At 40.5% G+C, this 22840-nt stretch overlaps 1 protein-coding gene across 1 annotated transcript; it reads left to right on the forward strand.

The window, feature by feature from the left end:
• The first annotated feature begins 6163 nt into the window (after window positions 1-6163).
• Window positions 6164-8955, forward strand: CYTL1 (cytokine like 1). Its single transcript, XM_030947813.1, has 4 exons — window positions 6164-6476; window positions 6584-6628; window positions 7989-8117; window positions 8296-8955. Exons 1-4 carry the CDS (start codon window positions 6342-6344, stop codon window positions 8377-8379), a joined length of 393 nt encoding a protein of 130 aa, XP_030803673.1. The 5' UTR covers window positions 6164-6341; the 3' UTR covers window positions 8380-8955.
• Window positions 8956-22840: the final 13885 nt, after the last annotated feature.

The following is a 22840-nucleotide window of genomic DNA, read 5'->3' on the forward strand; positions in this document are numbered from 1 at the left end:
AGATCCTCAGCTATCCCCTCTATTTTATGCATTTGTATTTCTTAGAAGAGTATTTTAGCTGTACAAGGTATTTGTCACATCATTTGGTTTCAAGGAACTGACAAAGCTCTGAATCTGTGTTGTGTCACCAACTCACAGGACTCCAAAGGTTCCTCTGTGAGAAACAAGAAATAATGTCACTGATTTACTCTTTGGCTTCAGGGCTTTTGTGCTACTAAGGCCAACTGAACTGAACAAGTTTTAATCTAAAGTGAGAATTTGGATCCACAGGAGTCTGTGACTTATGTCACTGATTTCAGAGATGGCAGGATTTCTTCCACTATGCTTAGTTACAAAACCTGAAAGCCATGTTCAGGAAGAAAGCAGAACTAGGAAACCTGATGTATTGTGTGACTTGTACCTTGCCTTCTCAGCCAGCTGAGATGAGAATTTATGTTACCTTGCAATTGCTGGAAGCGTTGTTGTTTGTATCCAGAAATACACACAACAACACAAGCTATGACATTTGCAGTTTTCTGGGCAAGAATAAGTAGAAAACTGCCTGCTAGCATGCTAAGCAGCTACTAAAAAGCTCTTGTGTAGGCAGTGGTTCAGCAAAGTCTCTTTGGATTCTTGTTTGGCTCGGATTGGATTGTTAAACAGAGCTGCACTTTCAGTCTCATCAATTTTTTCTTTCAGTGACATAATTCTTCTGAAAGGTGCTGCAACACCAGTCCTAAAAAATACAGTCCCTCATCTCCTTGCATATTAACCACAGTGCAGGCAAGACCTCCTTGGAGGGACAGCAGAGAGCTTAGACCCTGCATTTTTCAACATTTGAATTCCCCAGGGGGCTTGTATCAGGGACAAATTTGGTAGATGAATACATTTATTTATATCACCTCCAGTACACTCCTTGGTGGCTGACATAATTTTTCATCAGGAGGGTAATCAGGGAGGGTGGGAAGCTGACCAGCAATGATAAGACCTGGAGCTATCTGCCACATTTGCATGTGAGACAGAGACAGAGAGAGAGGGAGAGAGAGAGAGGAGGATGGAAGGCAAGGCATAGCAGGAAAGTGTGAATAACTTGAAATACTGCCGCTGTAAACATGAGAAAGGTTCCCTCCTTGAAGCCCTGCTATGGTAACCCTGCTGCAGTGTTAATAAACAATGGTGTTACCTTGGGGTAACTCACACAGGAGTGGTCCCAAAGCCCAGGCAGGGTCCAGACAAGGCACTTGTGTGTTACTGGGACAAGGCAGCTCTGCCTGTGCCATGGCCAGGGAGGGAGGCAGGCTGAAAGCACCACTGTTATTTCACTGGAGAGGTCTGCAAGTTACTCCAAGCTAAAATTGACTTTTCTTAGCGAGGCGGTGAAGGCTTAAGCCTCTAAATCCTGCGTTACTTGAATCAATAGGCCTTGCAGTCACTGAAAAGAGTATCCCTGACAAGGCTAAACCACATAATCTCCCGTCTCCCTGGTGCTGATGGCCAAGTTCCCACAGTGTCTCTGGGAAATACCATTATCCCATCATGGAGACAGCAGCCAGGACAGACACAACACAGGCAATGCCTGCACTGCAGTGGCAGACACTCGTGTGGACATTTCTGTGCTGTGCTGGGCTCTGCCATCCTCCAGGGCACCCTGTGCCCTCTGAGTGCTCCTGCTGCTGCCTGAGCCCCTTCTGCTCCAAAGGCAGGTTGGACACTGCCTGCAAGAGAGGGCTGGTCAGCACAGACAGTGCAAATGAAACCAGTCTGAGGCAGCACAGGGAAGTGATTCCTGTTCCCCAGCTCTGCTGGGCTGTCCTCTCTCTGGGCTGTCCTGGACCACAGGACTCCCCATTTCCATATGTTTTCCTTCAGGGAAAGTACCCAGTGCCAGGTTTGTGCTAGCAAGACCACCAAATTTCAGAACACCTACTTTCTTTTTCTGACCCAGATGGCTTTACCTGCTTCTGTAACTATTTTATGTAAGAACAGGCTATTGGGCAGTAGCAATTGTTTCCTGAATATATATGTAAATTTTTAAAAATAACAATAACAGGAAAGAAAAAAGAAGCCTGTACCACTGAGTAAGCAAAAAGGACTTTTGCTTAATTATCATGGGTAAAGGGCATTGCAGCACCAGCCCAAGACAGTTCTGAAATCCTGCCTGCCTTTCCCACTGCTCAAAGCTTGGCCAAACCACACAGATCACCAGCAGAATCTTACTGCCATCAAGGAAGAGAAAACAAAACAAAACACATGGGCTTAACCCCAGCTTCAAATGCAGGCACACAGTGCTGCCACATCAGGCTTCCCTGTGTGCCAGGAAAGTGCCAGTGCTGTGCACCAGCACCCCCAGACTCAGGACAATGTGAGGCTGCACAACCTCTGTGCCAAATTCCAGCTGATGTTTATGGAAAGCCTCAGCAAAGTGTTCTGTTGTACAGCAAGGAAAAACATGACAAACAGATGAGACCTTACCAAAAGGCCAGGGTTTCCAAAAAGTCTTGTCCTGAGCTGGAAGCTTGCAGAGCAGCTAATCCCTGCTCTGAAGCAAGAAGTGGCACCTTCACCACAGCAAACAGCTGAGTCACTTTGGGCTTTGAGGTGCTGCTTAAATACACAGGACTTCCTCTGTGTTACTCTTTTTACGTTCTACCTTTCCTATTTTTCAATATAATCATAAATTTATTTCATGAGGTATCTCATGACAGCCTCCAACAATTTTAAAATCAACATTTTCATTAAGCAGGTGGATTTTGGTAGCAAGAAATCAGCAACTTGCAAGGGCTTTTATGAAAAGTTGGAGGACACTCTGGTAGACTGCTCAAAAATGGGAGGAATTTCTGGCTGCATAGTGAGTCCCTAGACTTTTAGAAAAATATTATTGTTTGAGTTTTCAGTAAATTGGAAGCAAAAAGACAACATAGTCAAATTTTTCTTTTAATAAAAAGATGTCATTTTTAATAAAAATGACAGTTATGTCATTGTAGGCTTCTAAGTTTCTTCTCAGCACGTGTGTCTGCTTTTGTTATAGAATATTCCTGATATAAGAGTAAATAAAGGCAGTGAAGAGCACTCAGAGATGTGGTGACATCATCAGCCTCATGAGTTAATGCAAAATTGTCAGAGTGGTCCTGAGCCCTTAAAGCCCCGTGCTCAAGGGCCATGAAAGGAAGAGTAGGATAAAGATGTGTCTGTGCTGGAGATATCCCCAGAGTGATGGTTATAACAAATATGGAGACTCTGACTGACTCCTGCTTTGCTCCCTTCCTGATGCCAGCCTGAGCACTGTCCCACAGACTGGAAGGGCTGTAAACAGCAGCTTCTCCATAGAGGCAATCCTTAGGCAAATTTTCACTATAATATATTTTAATCCTTTCCCCCTTCACCTCCTGTAGCTCTAAATTCTATTTCCATGTCCATTTTGAATATTGCCTCTAAGAGGCTATTAGCCTTTGTGAAGAGCAGCTTGTGTTTCCCTGTTAAAGACCTTCTCTGCCCAAGGCAGAGAATGCACCAGAATTAATAAGTGGCTTTGCATAAGTGGCTGGATAAAAACAGTCACTGGAAAGATTCTGGAGCTTCAAGGGCTTTGGTAGCTGTGTATCTGGCTCACAGATGTGCCAGGTGCCTCAGACTGAAAGGACTCCCAGTGCCTGGTGTCACATCCAAGTTCTCCTGAAGTCACCACTGAGCTTCTCAGAGAAAGAAGAAACAATTTACTCATACCTGGACCATAAATTGAATGCACTCAGAGATCAAGGATAATCTTGCTGATGAGCTACAAATAGAAATAACTGAGAAGAAAGTATTTGTCTTTGTTTAACTGAATTGCAGATTCTGCATGCTGAGATAGGCAGTAGTGCTGACGAGATACTGGATATTGGAAAATACTCATTTGGGTCAGAGTCAACTATGCAAGTAAATCTGGCCCAGGGAAAAGATGGGTGAGGAAATTAAACTCCAGTATTTCGTGGTTTTCAGGGGGGAAAAAAACCCTCTACTCTTTCTGAGGCTAGCTGAGCAAAAACCTCATAGCAAACTATCTCAGCAATTTTTCCCCTTCATAAATTAGCTATTTGGGGTAAGGTTTTGTTGTGGCTTTGTTGTTGTTTTTTTTTGTTTTGTTTGTTTGTTTTGGTTTTTTGTTTGTGTTTTTGTTGTTGTTTGTTTGTTTGGGATTTTTGGGTTTTTTTGGGGGGGTTTTGGTTGTTTTGTTGTTGTTGTTGTTGTTTGTTTGTTTTGGGGGTTGGTTTGGTTTGTTGGTGGTTTTGCTTTGGTTGGGGTTTGGGGGAGGGGTTGTGGAGTTTTTTTGGTAGGTTTTTTTGGTTGGTTGGTTGGCAAGGGTTTTTTGTTTTTTTAAACTTGATTAAGTGTTTTGGTGAAGCCTGGATCCAGCCTTTTCTTTCCTAAGTCATCCTTGGCAGCTGCTGAGTTGCTGACTTGTAGTGCTGGGAGACCATTTGTGGTGTTCAGAAAACTGCTGCTCTGGCAGAGCAGAACATTTCAGCAGCTTGCCAAACATGACTGTGAGAGAAGGATAGTATTTCACTCCTACCTTCAGCTATTCTTTACAGCAATGAGGTGGTGATTAAGAGTCTGTTTCTTCCCCAGCAAGGCTCCCAGTCAGTAGGATCTTTTCCTTGGATGTGCACCAGGTAGCTGTGTTTAGATCTATGATCTGGGGCTTGGGACCCTCTCAAAAGGCTTCCTGTCTCCCTCTGGCCTCTTCACTGACTTGTTCAGGCAACGCTGCCCAAAAATAGGATCCAGCACTCCTAAAATTCCCACAACCAGGGCTCCCAACTTTTCTTTCCTCTCCAAGGATCTACCACTTTAACATTCAGGAGCACATGTTATTACTAAACCAACTGTTCTTTATGAAGGCAAAGAGGTGCATAACAAGACAGTAATATACAGCCATGTTCTCCTATTTCCCTCAGTGTTTTGGTGCATTTAACTCAGAGTTCTCTGCAGCATACAGAATATGTCCTTTTCTCCAAAACTAGTTTTCCTACCTTAAGATGAATCTTCCTGGTGTACTACAATGCCAGGGACTGCAGTACTTCATCAGATACTTTTTTTTTTTAGTTAATGCCTTATTAAAATCTGAATTTAAAAATTTGGGGGTGGCATAACTTTCAAAATAACTAGTTCTTCATTCAAGGGTACCTCCATTTTACAGGACAATTAACATATAAAACAACATATGTTCAGCTTCAGGCCTGTATCCCAGCATCTGGATTTCTCAGCTCCGTCTGGAATCTAATAAAAGAACAAAGCCTCATAAATTCAACCCAGAGAGCAAAATAACTTTTATACTTTTATCAAAGCCATATAGAGCTGTATTCACTTTGCTTGAGACTATGAGCATATAAGTACATGGGTCTTCCCAAGCAGCCATCACAAGCACTACTGTTTTGATCGACAAATTGTGAATAATAGAATCATAGACTGGCTTGTTTCGGAAGCAACTTTAAAAATCATCTCGTTCCAACGAAACTGTCGTGGATGGGGGCACCTTTCACTAGATCAGGTTGCTTGCTCAGAATGCAATGCAGCCCAGCCTTCAACACTTCTGAAGATGGGGCATCTGCAAATTCTAGAGGCAACCTGTTCCAGTGCCTTACCAACCTCACAGGAAAGAATTTCTTCCTAATATCTAGCCTAAACCTACTCTTTTTCAGCTTGAAGCCATTCCTTATTGTGTCACTACCTGTCCTTGTAAAAAGTTCCTCTCTATATTTCTTGTAGGCTTCCTTCAAGTACTGGAAGGCTGTAATTAGGTCACCCTGATGTTTTCTCTTCTCCAGGCAGAACAATTCCAATTCTGTCAGCCTCTCCTCATAGGAGATCCCTTTAATCATTTTGATGGCCTCCTCTGGACTCGCTGCAACAGGTCCATGTCCTTCCTGTGCTGGGGAAGTTTGCTTTTTGGAAGGATTTCTCTCATTCTGCAGCCTATGTAATCCCACAGTTCAGGCAAGAGACAGGATTACAGCCCATGACACTTTGAGAGCCCTGTGCTTTTCCTTACACATATTTCTGGTGTTTGAGATGCTCACTAGGTTGTTTTCCTTCTGGAATGAAAAGAGCCAGTGGTGTTTGTTTTTGTTACCCTCATTCCCTCTTTCCCTGCTCTGGGCAGGAAAGCTCTTGCAGCTCTGCCTCACAGGCTGGCAGGAAATTCAAGACGGCCGTGAGCTGCTGCTCGGACCACCCCCAGGCTTTTCTTCCTGCTCATGCAGGAGACTATTTAATTGAGGGCTGATTTGTCCAGCTTACTCACTGATGCTCAGCAGTACCTACCTAACCAGTGGGAGTGATTTTTTCCCTGCCTTCCTCCTCTTTTGGACAAGCTGCCCACAATGAAGATGCTGCTGCTGCTGGTTGCTCTGCTCTCCGCTGCCAGCGCAGCCCCTCCGACCTGCTACTCCAGGGTGCTGTCTCTGAGCAAGGAAATCACTGAGTCCTTTAAGGAGCTGCAGACCTCCAAAACTGCGGTGAGTCCACCTAAAAACTGCTCCTGCACAGGCGCTGCAGGTTGCCACTTTTGACGGGAGATTTCTCTCAAAACAAAATCGCAATGACCTTTTCCTCCTTCCCGCAGGACTTGTGCGTGGGGACGCTGCCCAGGCTGTACTTGGACATACACGTAAGTTTGCACACTTTTCTTACTGTTGTGCAGGAAAAGCAGTCAATGAAAAGTGAGAATAACTCTTATTATACCCCAGAGGTGTGATTTAAAAGGATTTTTATAAGTTTAATTAACTAGGTAGATGAGTAACAAAAAATAAAAAAGTTAGTTTGAACCTTATTATTATCCCAATGGACTTTCTGAGATTTTACTTGATTAAAAATTTTAAAATTAGGAAATCAATGTTTTTAAGTTATTACTATATGCACACAATTAATTTACTGCAACAGAGCCTTCTCAGAAGTTAAAGAAGTGCAAACAAAAATTTGAATAGTAGTGTAAAAGAAGAAATTTAAAATTAACTTTCTTCACTCAATAAATCTACATCATTTTATATCCTGAATGGTTTTTGGCAGTTAGTTTTAATAAAAAAGCAATACAGGAATACCTTATTAGCTTTTTCTCTTTTAAAGAGCTACTTGTTAAATACAGAAAGAAAAAGTGTGCCTGAGGATATGGAAGTGTGATACTGAGAAAAAAAAACCAATAGTTGTCTCCCAGCTAAGAAAAAAAACCTGTACACACAGTTAGTATCCTAGTGTTCTGCAGTGGGGTATTTGATACATTTTGCTTCTTTTTCCAGTGTTCAACAGAGTAGATAAAAAATAGAAAATATCAGACAAAACAAATTTCTGACACATTTTTCCATAAGCAACTACACCAAGTCTTGTAATTCAGGACTCTCTAGATCCCAGTTCCAGAGCTGCCAGTGTCTCACATCATGGCAAAGACCAAGGAATGTGATTCCAGAGCCTCAGTTTCCCTGGCTTTAAAGCAAAAGCTGGGATATTTATTTACCTGCTTCACAAGGACATAGTGAAATTCATGTTATCTGTGTTTTATTTTGATAACACAAAATCTGAGGTAAAAATTACTTCGAAAAAATCAGGACTGGTCACGGTTCACCCTATTGTACAGGAACAGAGGAATCAGTCTATGAGAGATCTTGATAATCTCTCCATCTGCTAAATCAGGTACTGTCTAAAAAGTGAGAGAGTGCACCTATTCTGTAGAATACTACACCTACTATGGGAGCAGATTTGATTGTATTGGAGCTGCTGCCTCCTAAAGCATGTGAGAAATTAGCTGGCAGACTAAGACTGTATATATGCAATTTTCCGAGCACTTATTTGGACCAAACATCTTTGTTATAAAATACTGGTGATTAATTTGCCTGACTAAAGGTTGCATAGATTACAAGTACATAGAGGTAGGAATTCAAGGTTCCCACATAGCAGTAAGAATTTTGGAAGTGGTGGGCTTAACATGAATCTGTGTTTGTGCAGGGTTACACAGACCTCTTTTGCATGCTTTGCAGAATTACTGTGTGCTGGCAAAGCTCCGTGACTTTGTGGCCTACCCTGGGTGTGACAGAATGGTTGAAGTGAGTGAGCTGAAGGAAAAAGCACGGAGCCTGTACACCATCCTGATCTCCTACTGCAGAAGGGTAGGTCAAGATTCATCCACAGGGAGAGTCCCTGCCTTTAGCCCTGCCTGTCTCCACACTGTCCCCTGATCCAAAACTGGATCAGGCCCAAACTTCTCACTGTGCTATCTTCTACCTTCCTCCTTATAAATCTTACCCTTCTTTTTTTCCTTTTTTTTTTTTTTTTTTGTTTCTCCAGGACCTGGTGTTCCTCACTGATGACTGTAATGCTCTGGAAATTCCTATTTCACCTCCCATTGAACACTCCATCACTGAGAGTTAAAAGACACTTAACCCAAAAGTCATACCTGGGAAAGTTTCAAGGAGACCAAAAGTCAAAATATGTATACGCAGTCTATAACATTAACAACTAAGATATTTTTCAAGCACACTAGCAATATAATCTCAGACCTACCCATTTTTCTCTGCCTTGGCAGGAAATGAATTGCATGCCTTGCATACCTACTGAGCTGCTAGGGAGCCTACCATTAGGAGCAGTTTTTCGTTTGGCAAGGTACAATATTTCAGCTCAGCCAAATGTATAAAGTATGTTTTGTTTAAACATCAGAAACTAGATTTTTTTTAATTTTTACTCTTTTATGAATAACTAGACTCATATATATTCTCTCTTGACTTAGCGGTTTTTCTTGTATTAGATGGGCATGGAAGGGACCATATTTGTTTTTCTTAGAATGTTTGATAGAAGAAGAGTAATAGTAATGCTGTACTGACAGATTTCTCTGCCTGTATAGCTCATATATATATATATATATATCTTGACAGTTTTTGATGTCAGATTTGTGAGAATAGAGGTGAAAGAAACATGTCTCTGTGGAAAACTAAATAAAAACAATCTTCTAATCCAAGATGCTTGTGTTGCAATATGTCTTTCAAGATCAAGCTGAAAGGTGTCACTCTTACAAACTTGCTTTTCACAGTCACTTGCAAGTTGGTTTTCCCAGCATAACCTTTGTTTCCATAGCAATGCAAACTTTGTTTTGTTTGCATGTTTTGACAAAGTCTAAGTTTCTACTAGTAGAATTTTTCTATACTAGAAACAATTTGTTTGATGAAATTAGTGATTTGTTTTTAATAGTATTTCTGGGTTGTGAGATAAATTCTGAGCCTCTGGCTCAGAAAGCCTATTAAAATTTCAGACAGTTTTTTGAGACATAACCCATATAGTTGAGCCAGCAGGATTAATAAAACTTCCAGACAGAAATTCCAAAGTCATGGGTGTCTTCAGAATGTGCAGCACATGAGACCTTCACAACCAACAGCTCTTTGCTGTCAAGAATAAAAAATATCATCCCCATATTCTTGGAAGTAGCTGGTGTTACCTCAGAGAATCTCTTCCTTCCCTGAGGGCAAGTAATTCCTCTCTCTCCAGAATAGTATTTGTTGACCATTTATCTACAGCACTGCCAGCCCTGGTGACTTGGTCAGTGGTCTCCCCATGTTTCATGAAAGTCCCATCTTCCATAACTGGGTGTTTGCACAACAATCACAGCTCCTCTGCTTGACATCCTGATGGTACAAATCAACATGTTTGACCACTGTTATGTAAATAAGTGAATAATAAGATTAATTCAAAGCAAGAAGAGTGCTGGGGATGGGCAGGAAAGGGTTTTTTCTTCATTATAGAATCACCTTATTTTGTTAAAACTACTAGTCTGATTTTAGCAATAGAAAATTTGACTGTGCCTTTAAATAGAATAAAGGTGGGAAAATCTGACCCCAGGAGAGGTACAAGGGGAAGAAGTAAACAAGGACTTTCCTTTCCAGTTTGTTTCAATTCTAAGTGTACATTCAAGGAAAGTGCCCATCAGACTTTGTAATTCCCTCTTGAAGATTGAGTCCTTGTGTGCTAACCCTACTAATCCTTTAGATGAGCCATCCTGCCTGCAGTGGTTTCACTCCAGTGTCTCTGCAAGCATCTGGTAGAGACAGCAGCAACTCAGCAATCTGATCTAGTACCAGGCTGAACTCAAAAATGTGCAACAGCTCAGATAGCCCTACTATCAGGAAAATCATTGCTCAGTTTGCCTTTCAGAACCCTTCCCTCCAAGCCAACAGCCTCTGTACAACACCCAACACGCTCTAGAAATACCAATACCTGTTCTTCTGCATGACCTGGACATGCCAAAGGCAAACTCCTTCCACAACAGCCACATTCTGCAATAAGGGCACCTCTTAGCATGCTGGCAGGTAGCCTGGTACCCACAGAAGGAGTGTGTAAGCACAGGCAGGTCCCTGGATCAAGGAGAAACACAGGTGGAGTTGAACCATTTGCTGTCAGACTCCACGTTCAAATTTTTGCTCCCTCTAACCAGGGAGTGAGACCCCTCCTGGGGAAGCAAGCAGTGCTGGGATAACATCAAGTTCTATCCACTTCCACAAAAGTACCAAAACCACATCACAGCCTCTGTTTTTCATATCTTTATACAAAGCCAGCCATGGATGAGCCCTGCAAGAAAGTGTGGTACAGTCACCACAGGCCATGGTGCTTACAAAGCTCACCCAGGGACTGGACAGTACACATGCCTGGAAACTGGCAGCAGAAGCTGTTAATTTTTGGCTGGTTTTCCCACCCCCAGATGTCACAGGCTGTAAACACTGGCCTGTTGTAAAGCTTGTATTGTCACTGGCAAGCAAACTGCAGAGGAGGATGTGTTTCCTCTCCTGCAGAAGCCCATACCACAGAACCAGACCCTGGGTAAACATGCAGGCAACTGTGGCACTTCTGCCCCTGCTGCTTTCCTGTCCCAGGGACACACACTCTCTGAAATTGAGTATCTGATGAGGATTTTCTCATGGATCTTCTCAAAACTCCTCTTTTTCTTTATTGAGGCTAATAAGACTTCCCTAGACATTTCGAAAAAATGTGTGATCATAACTCCAGATTTCTCCCATGGTGTTCTCATTCCTGCAACCATCTTCCAAATATATTTTCACCTGTTTCAGGCTGATTACTTCTGTGATGAAAATGTAACCTAATTTATTTAGTACTAAGTATCTTGCAAGAAGTCTTTTGAATTGGAAGCAGAACAGAAATCATTGTTTTATTTGCACTGTTTTTGTTAGTGACTTCAGCTTTTTCATGACTGGCAGGGACACACTGCAGTGCACTCAGCATGGCTGCTTACCAACAGCTCTGCTCTGCACTGGTACACCCTAGTTCTACAGAAACTGCAAAAAGCAAGTTGGTGCTTTGGGGACTGTACATACTTGAATGGATTTTAAAAGCCTATCCCCATTTGCAGGTGTTGTATATTTTATTTCCAGAATCAGGTTTTTCTGGTCGTTGGTGGGCTTTTACAAGCATATTCCCTATGGCTTATGCTGTGACTCTCTCTACATCTCATATGACATTTTTAATGGAAAGTGGGCTGAGAGCAAAGCTCTGCTTTTTCAGTTCACAGTAACCTCCTGTCATTCAGACTGTCTTAATAAGATTTGTGATTAGATGAAACCTTTTTATGAACAATGTATTTTTCCAGGTTTTCACAGTCCAGGGGCAAAAAAACTCCCACCAATAAAGAGATATAATACACTTGTAATTTGGCAAGAAAACATCCACCCCTCCCTTTCAGTTTACCAACTTTTTAATTCACCAGGTATATAAGGAGCAGTGGAGCCATTCACGCAGCTGAGCATTTATTCCTGCAACACAGCAGCCCAGACTCATTAGGGCTCTGGCCAACAAGGGAGACTGTGGAGGGATTAAGAAGGACATATTTGTTGTAATGTGCCAACTGGCAGCTTGCCTAGTTATTGCAGAATTTTACTATAAGCACATCATTTAGAAAGTGCACTCAGTTTGTACAGTGATTAGGAAAGAACTGTAGAAAGACAAAGCATCTGTTCTGTTTTCTTGCCTGCTGAAGGAGGTTTGTTGGAAGGAGTAGTCAATCCTAGGAATAGGTTTTCTTTTGGAGACTTCTCTGGCTCTGCAAGAAGCCTCACTAAAGACCTGCCCTAGGACTGCTAAACTCTCCCTTATATTATATGGAATCCCAAGATCTTGGGCACTGTCTTTGCAAAACTATTAAAAATATCAATTTCCAATTTTGAAAAAAATTTCATAGATCAATTTTACTGGAACCAGCTCCTTTCCCTTCTCTTTTTTTCCCAGTCAAATTGGCTTTCCTTAAGTAGGCACTCTGATCAGTTAACTCCTCATACACTGGGTTTTGCAAAATCAGGAAGGATGGCAGACTTCAAACAAAGAATTAGGTACTTCAGAGTGATGAGGTTCCACTGGATAGAATGTGATTTGCTAGTAATTAGAGTGGTACAAATATTATGGGTTTTTTGTTTGGTTTGGTTTTGTTTCGTTTGTTTGTTGGGTTTTTTGTTGGGGTTTTTTTTGTTATGAGAAGGGAAAGCTTTAATCCAGCATTGGAGAGGAATCTGATCTTTTAGACTGTACATTTTGAGAAGAGCATTGCTTTGTCCAAACACCACATTTGGAAGTGCCCATTTGTCAATTGCATCATTTCCAATGTTTGAGGAGTTTGCAGGTTGCCTTAATAAGATTCTGACCTAGATTTTCCAAAAATTTGCTATGATGCTAAAGTCTGGTAAATAGTGCTACCTTACAAACATTTAACCACTGTACTTGGACCAGTACTTTTATCTACAATAAATCTTCTCATTTTTGGAGTGTATGGCAGAGCAAGTGAAAATTACAATGGGCAAGCTCCAGCAACTTTATTTGCGCAATCTTTTGGGTTCATCATTTTCTTTTGCTATGGCCAGGAACCCTGTACCATGCAGAGTAAATAAACCTGTCTGCAAGGGAGCTCTTGGTAACTAAGTCAAAATTCAGAGACAATGCCCAGAGAAGGGTCATGGTCTTATTATCAAGGGATTTTTCATAGTCTAAGTTTCCTCAGGGAGGGGTGGATGTTTTCTTGCCAAATTACAAGTGTATTATATCTCTTTATCAGTAGGGTTTTTTTTTGCCTCTGGACTGTGAAAACCTGGAAAAATGTATATCCTGAGATGAATAATATGAATATGAATAATAAAATAATATACAGCAGTGTTTAAAACCTATCAAAATATTTATTTTTCTAATACCAATAACTATATAGATATATAGCCTGAAATCTTGTGTCATATTTGCAGATCTGTAAAGAGGATGTGTTCAGACAGATAAGAGGATTTTGAAGTCAAACAGATTTGGGGGAAAGAAAAATTTCTCCAAAGATGTTTTGCAATAGATTGGAATATATTGGCATTACTTCATTAATATTCAAATCTTACAGAAGGAAAAACCGAAGTCATAGAACAAGAAAGAAACTCAAGATCACCTACTGCATCCCTTAAGCCCAAGACTAGCCTGGCTATCACAGGTCTTTTCTGGTAGCAGCTGGCCTGAAAGACTTCATGAAACAGTTGATCTAGAAAGACCACAGAAGTTCAAATCAATCCATTCTAGACCCCACTTTTGTTACAAAGTTTTACCAAAAACCCAATTTACTCTCTCAAAATTTAAAGCCTTTGCTTTCAGATTTATTCATCACAGAAATGGGGATTGGATTGTTATTTCTTGATCTTTATTCATTGATCAGAGGTCAAAAAAATACTTCTTGTTGCCTTTCTTTTATTTCTATTCACTCGTTTCCCATCTTTTTTAGAGCACAGTGTCTGACATTAAATATAGACATCCAGCTGAGGCTTTATCAATGTCAAGTAGTGTAGAAAGAAAGATTTATTGGTATTGCCACGAAAACAGTATATTACAAAGGAAAAATGATCTCCAAGTATTTGGGGACAATTTTTCACTTTTTTATTTAAATTTTAAGATGAATATAAAAAGTTAGAGTACAAGTTGTCCTCACTGCTCCACAAAAAAGAAAACACTTGGGGGAAAACAGACAAACAAAAGCAATGGATAATGAAATACAATGGCTGCTCCTTTTGCTGTCCTGTCCTAACTAGTAAACACTTGCCTTCCAAATCAGAGTGGCTGCAGTCAAGCTGCTCCTTGGCAATGGTCTCTGGTCCATGCTATCCTCTAGAACACATCCAGATCTTGTCTGGAAGAGTGGCATCTGCCCCAGGTCAAAACTGCGCCCAGAACTGTTATAACAATTTCCAAGTAGCCAAGCATGCGTCAATACCTGGAATGTTCTTAACACTGAACAAATAAATAACTGATTTTGGAGCACAGTGTTACAGTTGTTCTCCTGGGAAGAGCTGTGCTTTTCAAATTGTTAATGCATTTCATATTATTATTGAGTTCAAACACAAACCCTGAAGTAGTGAAGGGAACAGATCCCAGATCTTCCCAGTCTCCTGATGACTTTGCCATTGGATAAGTACCAGATAAATGAGTTAGAAAAGTGTTACTCCTACCGAGAGATAAAGGGAAGCAAGAATGCCATTTTTAGCAAACCAAGGTCAGACAGAACACTAATGAGTTAGAAAAGAAAAAAAAATGTTATTTGAACATTACACCCTATTTTGTTTGTTTGTTTTTCACTGTTTAATACAGAGGGATCTTTTTCTGCAGTTGCAGAATTAAAACTTTTTTTTCCCACTGTGAGTTCTCTGAGGTCCATAAGTGCTTGGCTGTTCCTGTCTTCTTATGACAGCTAGACAGTCAGGAGATGTGGGCTTGGAAATCATGTTGTTTATCAAATTTTTTCCTTGATCAGGACACAGAGGCCAGGTCAAGGAAGAAAAGACACACACTCAGGATGTTCTATAGCCTCCCTCTTCTAGTGAATAGGTCACTAGCCATACATCCGGGAAATTTTTGCATTTGATGCCCTGAAGCAGAACAATCTGGCTCTTAGTTGCTGTGAAATACACTGCTTGCCTTAGTGTCCTCCTCTGAAATCTTAATAACCAGCCATAACTGATTTTTTAAATAATTTTTTGCAATCTCAGTCCTTGACTAAAACATGTCCTGAGTACCTTTGGTTCAGCCTTTACACTCATCAGATTGTACAGCCTGGGCCTGACCCACACCTAGCTGGTGCAGGTCCGAGCTGGGGAAGCCACACCTTTCTTCACTTCCTTCTTCTATTCCCTTCAACCACTCCTGTCTTGTTTGCATTAAGTATCTGAGTGTGTCATGATGAAGAAGTCCTAGGAGTCTGTCCTAGCTCTAGAGCCCCTAGCTCTATGTTCTGAGCTTTCCCCAGCTTTACAGATACCAGGAGAAAGTCTGTGGCCAAATTACTTGGAACATGGGGTGCATATGTCATCTCTGAAATCTTCTGCATTGAAGGTAAAAGATGCCATGAGGTGATACAAGAGAAAGAAAGAATGATACAGGGTCAGTGTTTGCAGGAGGATGGCTGAGCAAACTTCCACTGTGGCCACAAGGAGCACACAGAAGGTCAGAGCCACATCTTCCCCCTCTCCCACACCCCACTCACTGCTCAGCACCAGTGAGAACAAATGGGCTGATCCAACTGCCTGAGATTAACTTGACATAAACCTTGTCATTTTGCCATGACTTACAGAGTCAAAAATTTTCAGCTGATCCTAAAGGTCATTTGGTCATTTTGGCTGAACAGAGAGCAGACAATGGGGATGGGAATGAAGAAACACTAGGAAAGAATATCCTGCCTCCTTGGTTTTTTCAAAGAAAGATACTTAAATTCCCACAAAACTGTTTTCTTCAATCAATGCAAATTCATCAGTCTTGCTCCAGTCTTCTGTAATAGCATTTTGTCACTTATGTCCTCATAAAGCAGGCTTATGCAGAAGAGAAATTATGCAAATAAAATCATTTTTAATCATCACTGTCTTCAAAGGAGGACAACAAAAAGTTGCTTTCAAAAAAATCTATTGATAAGGATAATTATACTATTAGGCTTTCTCAGTTATCTCTTCATTCACACAGTAATTGCTTTCAACTTAGAATTTTTTATCAGCATGGCATAAAAATCTGGATAGAGGTGTAGACAGGTGAAGAAAAGATCATGAAGTGTTTTATTTACATTAATTACATTTCATAATACCTTTGACAACTCAGATATTAAGTTGAGGCATTGAGGCTTTTAAACAGACAGCTTATTTTGTTATTTAAATGTGGTTTTGAGGATGTGTGTATGAACACTGTAGCACAAAAAGCTAGCCTAGAATCAGACAGCAAATTGATGACAGTGACAAAAATAAAACAGATGCCTTTTGAGCTTTCTCCTCCAGCACTCTGAGCAGTAACTCCAGCACATCCTCACACCATCTGGGTGTGGCTCACAACCAGTAGTTTACATGGCAATCAAACAAATTGCTATTTTATTCTTCTTGGCAAGCTTTTGACCAAAGCTAGGTTTGTGGTCCAAATTTAAAATGTATTATTATATGTGCCAGAACCAGTTTGAAGAAAAATCTCCTCCATGTTTAAACTATTGTCAAGCCAAAGAAAGGTCAGCCTATTCTCTGTAATACTCTCACAGTGACTTGCATGGGACTCATGATACTGAAAAACAAAGACCTGATCGTCACAGCAAAATTACTTTACAGATTTCCTTTTGGAAAGAACGAAATCCAGAATTCAGCAGCAAACAATAACTTCAGAACAGCCATGGATTCCTTAAAAAATGTTGAGATCCTGAAGAACAATAACAAACAGTTTAAACTGGATCACTAAAAGCACAGTAATTCATTATTAATGCCTTCAAAAGCTAATTCTGCAGCCCCCACCACTGAGACCATGTTATGTGTCTCCATACACATGGCATGTTTAGAGCCAGACATTAAGATAGGCCCCACACCTCTTCTCTCTTGCCCACACCTGGGCAATCAAATACAATTTCATACAATGCCACTGTACAGCTGGTGAAAGTCAAGAGTCCAGTCAGGATCAGGGTTGACAAATCTTATTAAAAAAATGAGGGAAATGAATCAACACATACAAGAGGTGTTAACTGTGTTACTGTAAGTTAGCACTAGTATTTTAAGTGTGATTTGTACTGAGTGTAATGATATGTTATAGAGAATTTAGGGTAGAGATCAGATCAAGTAATGGATCCTAGGAAACAGGAAGCTCTAGCAGGCAGCAATATATCCTTTTATGCAACTGTGCAGACTAATCAATACCAGGATCTTACACAAATATGCAATGCAGTTAAAGAGATGTTCTGCCATACTGCAGCTTCTGTGGGACCTAAAAGAAGAGGGGATGTACTCACAAACATCCTGTCCTTTCTCCATCACACAAACCCTTGCATGAGCTGGCACTATGCTAAAACTTAAGCAATGAGCACAAAGGGTCTGCACTGGTCATAGATTTGTTTAAAAAATCCTTATAGTTTTCTATTACAGCTACTTGAAGCCAGTCAATCTGTTAAGTTTTAAGTAACCCTTGTTTATTGGCTGCTCAGTCTGGAAAATGGATGCTGTGTCTCAGTATGAGTCATTGAGCTGGACTCAAAAGAAAAAAACACAGCAGAAACACTCCTATCAACTTTTGAAACTGAGTGCTACATAAGTTTTAACAGCACATTTGCAGTGAAAACAGTGAGGTTGGTAATAATAACTCACACCTTTCAACTCTGTTTTTTTTCCTTAGCTTGAGCTCACCCTTAAAAGACAGTATGCTGGTCGGTTCAAACAGGTTTTACAATCAGGATTTTGGCATTTCACCATTTTTGCTTTTCATCTGTTAATTTATGACTCAATTCACCAAGTCACATTGCAAAGTCAGATAGCTGCTGCATGGGCTGTTTTTGTCTTCTTCACTCCACTTAGCATCATTGATTTTGAAATCTGCCTCTCTACAGCTGACTCAGGGTTTATTATTAACAATAGCCAGACAGATTCTGATGCTACTTGATGCTGAAGATAGCTTTGGATAAATTGGAGGAAGATTGTTGTAATACAAGAAAGCATGAGGATCAGGTTTGTCTCTGTAAGTCTGGAGTATGGAAAGTTTATTGCCATATTTCATTTCTCTTTGCTGGAAGACACATGAACTCCAAGAGATAAATTTGTCCCAAATGTGCAGAAAACAGCACATCTCATAAAAGCTGAGTTCATTTATCCTTCCAGTCAATTCCCATAAATAAACTCCCAGAAATGTGATTTATTAGTATCCTATTATATAATGGAAGTTGCAGACTGTAAATCTATTCCCCTTGAAATTACATTCCCTGTGCTCCACACTTTTCAAAGAGGGGATCTTCACCCATGCTGAAGCAAGAGCACCTAAAGGCCTGCATAGGTGACCAAGGAGATCCTCTCAAAACTCAAATATAAAAATAAAACTCACATGAGATGACATTGGGGTCAGAAGACTGAGGAGGAATATAGAGGCACTGTCTGAGCAATCTGAGACAGGGCTGGGCAAGACAAAGCTCGTCCTGAATCTGGCAAGGGATTGTAACAGGTCCTAAAGTCCATGGAGCTACATTCTTCAGCAGCATGGAGTCACTGCTGGAAGAGCAGGAGGCAAAGGTGCTCACTGCCTTTTTCATCTTCAGTGGTAAGATCAGACTTCAGAAATCTCAGGCCTCAGAGACCATTAGGAACATCTGAAGCGAAGAAGACATACTCTGGAAGGACAAGAGTTATGTGAGGAACATTTAGTCCATGATCTGGACCTACCTAAGTCTGTGCTGCATGATGGGTTTCACTGGTGAGTGCTGAGGGTTAGTGTCATTGCAAGGCCACTCTCAGTTATCTTTGAAAAGTAATGGTGTTTGTGGGAGGTTTCCAAGGACCAGAAGAAAGCAAAAGTTGTTCCTTTGAATAGGTAAAAAGAATTTGTGGAATTGCAGGTTGGTCGACATAACCTCCATCCCTGAACAGGTGCTCCTGAAAACTATTTCCAAACATGTAATGGGAAAGTAGGTGATATGGTTGGTTGGGATTAATGAAGGGGAAAACCAAGTTTTACCAGCCTGACAGACTTCTACAACCAACTGATGAGAACACTGGGTGAGAGGAAAATAGAGGATTCTTTTTACCTCAACCTCAAAAAGGCTTTCCCATAATATCATCAAAAACAAACTGGCATACAGCCTAGAAAAATAAACAATAAGATGGATTGAAAAGTGGATAAATTGCCAGGTTCAAAGGGCTATTATAAGCAGAATGAAGTCCAGTTAGAGGCTGGCCACTAGTGGCATACCTCAAGGGTTGACGCTGGGGCCAACAGTTCTGGTCTGTTGTATGAGGTCCACATCTGGAGAGGAGCAACCCCAGGCACAAGAGCACAGACCAAGAGTTCAGAAAGAAGCTTTGTAGAAAAGGACCTGGAAATGCTGATGGGCACCAGATTAAACACACACCAACAATTCCCAGCTGCGGCTGCAATGGAAAGAGTGCTGCCAACAGCTTGATGGAAGTGACCCTTCCCCTCTGCTTCCCTCACTCACTCCTGCTGTGAGGGTGGTCAGACACTGGGACAGGCTCACCAGAGAGACTGAAGAGTTTCCATCTTTGTGGATATTTGAAGTGTAACTGGGCAGGGTCCTCAGAAACCTGTTCTAGCTGATTCTGCTTTGAGCATGTGGGGTGAATTAGACTTTTCTCAAATCTGCACCTTTCTGTGATTCAGCAATGACATCCATGTGCTTTTGCAGGCACAAATGCCTCCTGATGAGCATCTCTAAGGAATATAGGTTAGTGCAGCTTTACCAAAGCTATCTGAAAGGTTTATTCTGTTCTCAGCAGAGAAAGGACTCTGAGAACAGACTCCACCAATGCAGCTTTTCTTCTTAGAACATTTTCCTCCAAACTAATGGTTTCTCTGACAGAAGGACTAAATATAGACTTGGTCAGAAGAACAGTTGCAGTAGTCCAATCTATTTAAACAGCTCATGTGGGATTTTCCATTTACAAGAGTTCTTTGTTAATTTTTACACCTGCAAACACCTTTCTGTTAAGTCCAGCTTGGAATAGCAGAAACAGCTGCTTCTGTCATAGGAGAGAGGAGGGTGGGGAGACCTGAATTATGTCTTTATTTGGAGGATAGACATGTTCCTTGAGAATGGAAAAACAAACTGAAAAACCCCACAATTACTCTTCACGAGCACAGAGGTGAGTAGCACTTGACAGGGCTCATTCCATGAGCTGCTGCCTTCCCGTGCTCCATCACTTCCCTTTCCCTTCTGTTCTGTGACCAAATACTCAGTGTTAGAAATATTCCTCTAAGGAGGACACACTATTTCCTTTTCTCTCCTTTTTAAATTAAATTTCTAATCAAGTCTCAACAAAGAAGAGATTTAAGATATCAAAGGCAGAACCATCTTTTCACCTCTTGACAGCATAGGAAGATGTGAAGAGATGTGAAAAACCTTCTGATGACCCTAAAGCTCAAACTGTATCTTTCCCACAATAAAAGGAACTGTGTGTTGATGTGGTTCCACAGTGAACACAAGGGCTGGATGGCCCACCAAAAACACTTGTCACCAATTCTGACCTTGGTGACAAGTCACTACCTTTTTTAATGACTGTGGGCTCAGCTCAACAAATTAGATAGATAGTTATTCATTAAATATATATTTAAATGTTATGCTTATTTGGAATGGATTTTAAAACACAGCATAGAATGAACTTCTAACTGGATATTACTGGAAGAGTTTTGTAGGAAAATGTGTTCTCAGGCAATGTACCAAAATAAGGTGGGCCTATTTTACATAATCCCCTTATTAAAACTAATGCTTTATGCTGTTCCAGTAAGAGAATAACAACAGCAAGGTTACATAAGATGTTCTCCTGAATGATATGAATCTTTTTGTATCTAGGGAAAACAAAGTCTCTTTTCTCCAAGTACATAAATGTTGAGATCATCCAGGGAGCTATTAATAAGTCAACATTTATGAATCTAGAAGTACCTTGTGGACCAATAAATTGGAGGAATCGTACAACTGAACCATACTTTGCAGATATGCGGGCATGAAAAATGTCATTTTAGCAATCCCTTTGAATTCAAGAGATTATTCTGAAGAGAAAAGTTACCCAGTACCCCAACACTAAACTTTCCAAAAGTTAAACACATAAATACCTTCAACAAGACTGGGTACAAGCGTCTCAAGAGTTGTATCACAGTAATAGAAGCTGTCAGGAAAGAGTGGATAAAATTGATACCCACTGTAAAAGACTACAAAAAGCTTAAAAAGATTTAGACACTATTATGTGTCCTACCATTGAGGCAAAAAAGTGTAGGCAAGAAATAAGGCGTTTGCACAACTGTTACTAAATCAAACAGTTTCTGCAACCACCAACAGAGATGAGTCCTGCTGTGCCTATGAAATTTACTTGTGGTCTAAGTAACATATCTAGAAAAAAGCTAACAGATGTATTTGCTTCACTTTTAGAGATTTCTGAGACAGCTTTGATTTCTGAAAAGTAGAAATTCTAGCTTTGTGTGGTCACATCCAGAAGAATAGGGTAATTCAATGCTGTTACAAAACAAGGCTAACAGCTTTTGCTCCCTCTTCAACTTCCCCCACTCTAGAAACTTGTTTCAGTTAATTGATGCTGATAAACGCCCAACTTTTGTAAGGAACACATGTACATATTTACATATATGTACATTTTAAATTTTTTTTCCTCCAAAACCTGCTGTTTGTTACTTTAACCATAAACACAACATCCAATCATCTCAATGAGCCAGGATCTCATACAGGTTTTTTTCTGTGTTAGACACCACTGAGGAAAATAGACTTAGCAGAGAAAACAGAAAACAAATGTGCTTTATTCAGCATCACAGGAGGCAAGACCTGCACAGGCCAATGAAAAGTCACAGCCAGGGGGCAACCCCACCTTCTTTAGTTCATTTCAGAGTCGTCCTTCGGTGGTCAATATGTTTATACCCAAAAACCTGGAGTGTTCCTGTTTGCTTTGAGTCTGATATTGTGTTCAAAGCTCCACACTAAGACCAGGTCAAAGCTTAAATAAGCCTGGCAATATCATGGCTTAGATGGAGAGAATTAGAAGTTCCATTAAAATGAAGCAAAACAAAGCAAAGCAAAATGAAGCAAAACAAAGCAAGCAACTCCCCCCCGGAAAAAAAAAGAAAAGAAAAAAAATCTTTGACCCATAATCCAGCAAATTGATCCATGTAACACTAAGTAACTTGAAGTTCTGTCAAACCTAATTATTAAGGATAAACTTTGCAAAATTTAAGTTGCAACAACTGAAGTGAGAACAGTTCACAGAATCCTGTGAACCACACAGGCCCTCTGTTAAACTATTACTCTTGCCTCCACTAATTGGTTTTGGCTTGAGATAAAGATGAGATTAATTCTGCTTTGGAGGCAGCACATTAGTGACAAGATAGAAAATCCTGCTCTAGGAAAGAGAGTGGTTATTGAATTACTGTAGTTCTTCCACTTAAAGCTTCCTATTCATTCTTATGCAAAAGTGTGACTTGAAACTATCCCATTCCAGTTACTGATCTTGTGAAATCAGACACTTATTAAGGACTTCACTTGCTGCATTTGTGAAAATTTTTGACATATACTGATCTGACAGAAAAAGGAAAATACCTGTAATTTATGAATAGCTCAGAGTGACAAATGCTGGACAAAACAAAGAAGAGCAGGTTGTTTTAGAAATACCCTTGTGCTAAGCTATGGATGATAGAGATAAAACTTGAGATTGAGAAGAGAGAAGGTTTTTCTAAAAATAAAAACTAGAAGAGATAGAAACCAATTCCAACAGTCGTTTGTCCAACAAGACAGGCTTAAACTCATAAAACTGACAGGCTTTGATGGAATGGGTCTGCAAATCTTCTCTGCCTGGTTTGTGGAGAAAGCAGAAGATGCTCT

Source organism: Camarhynchus parvulus, chromosome 4, assembly GCF_901933205.1.
Source record: "Camarhynchus parvulus chromosome 4, STF_HiC, whole genome shotgun sequence".
Taxonomy (NCBI): domain Eukaryota; kingdom Metazoa; phylum Chordata; class Aves; order Passeriformes; family Thraupidae; genus Camarhynchus; species Camarhynchus parvulus.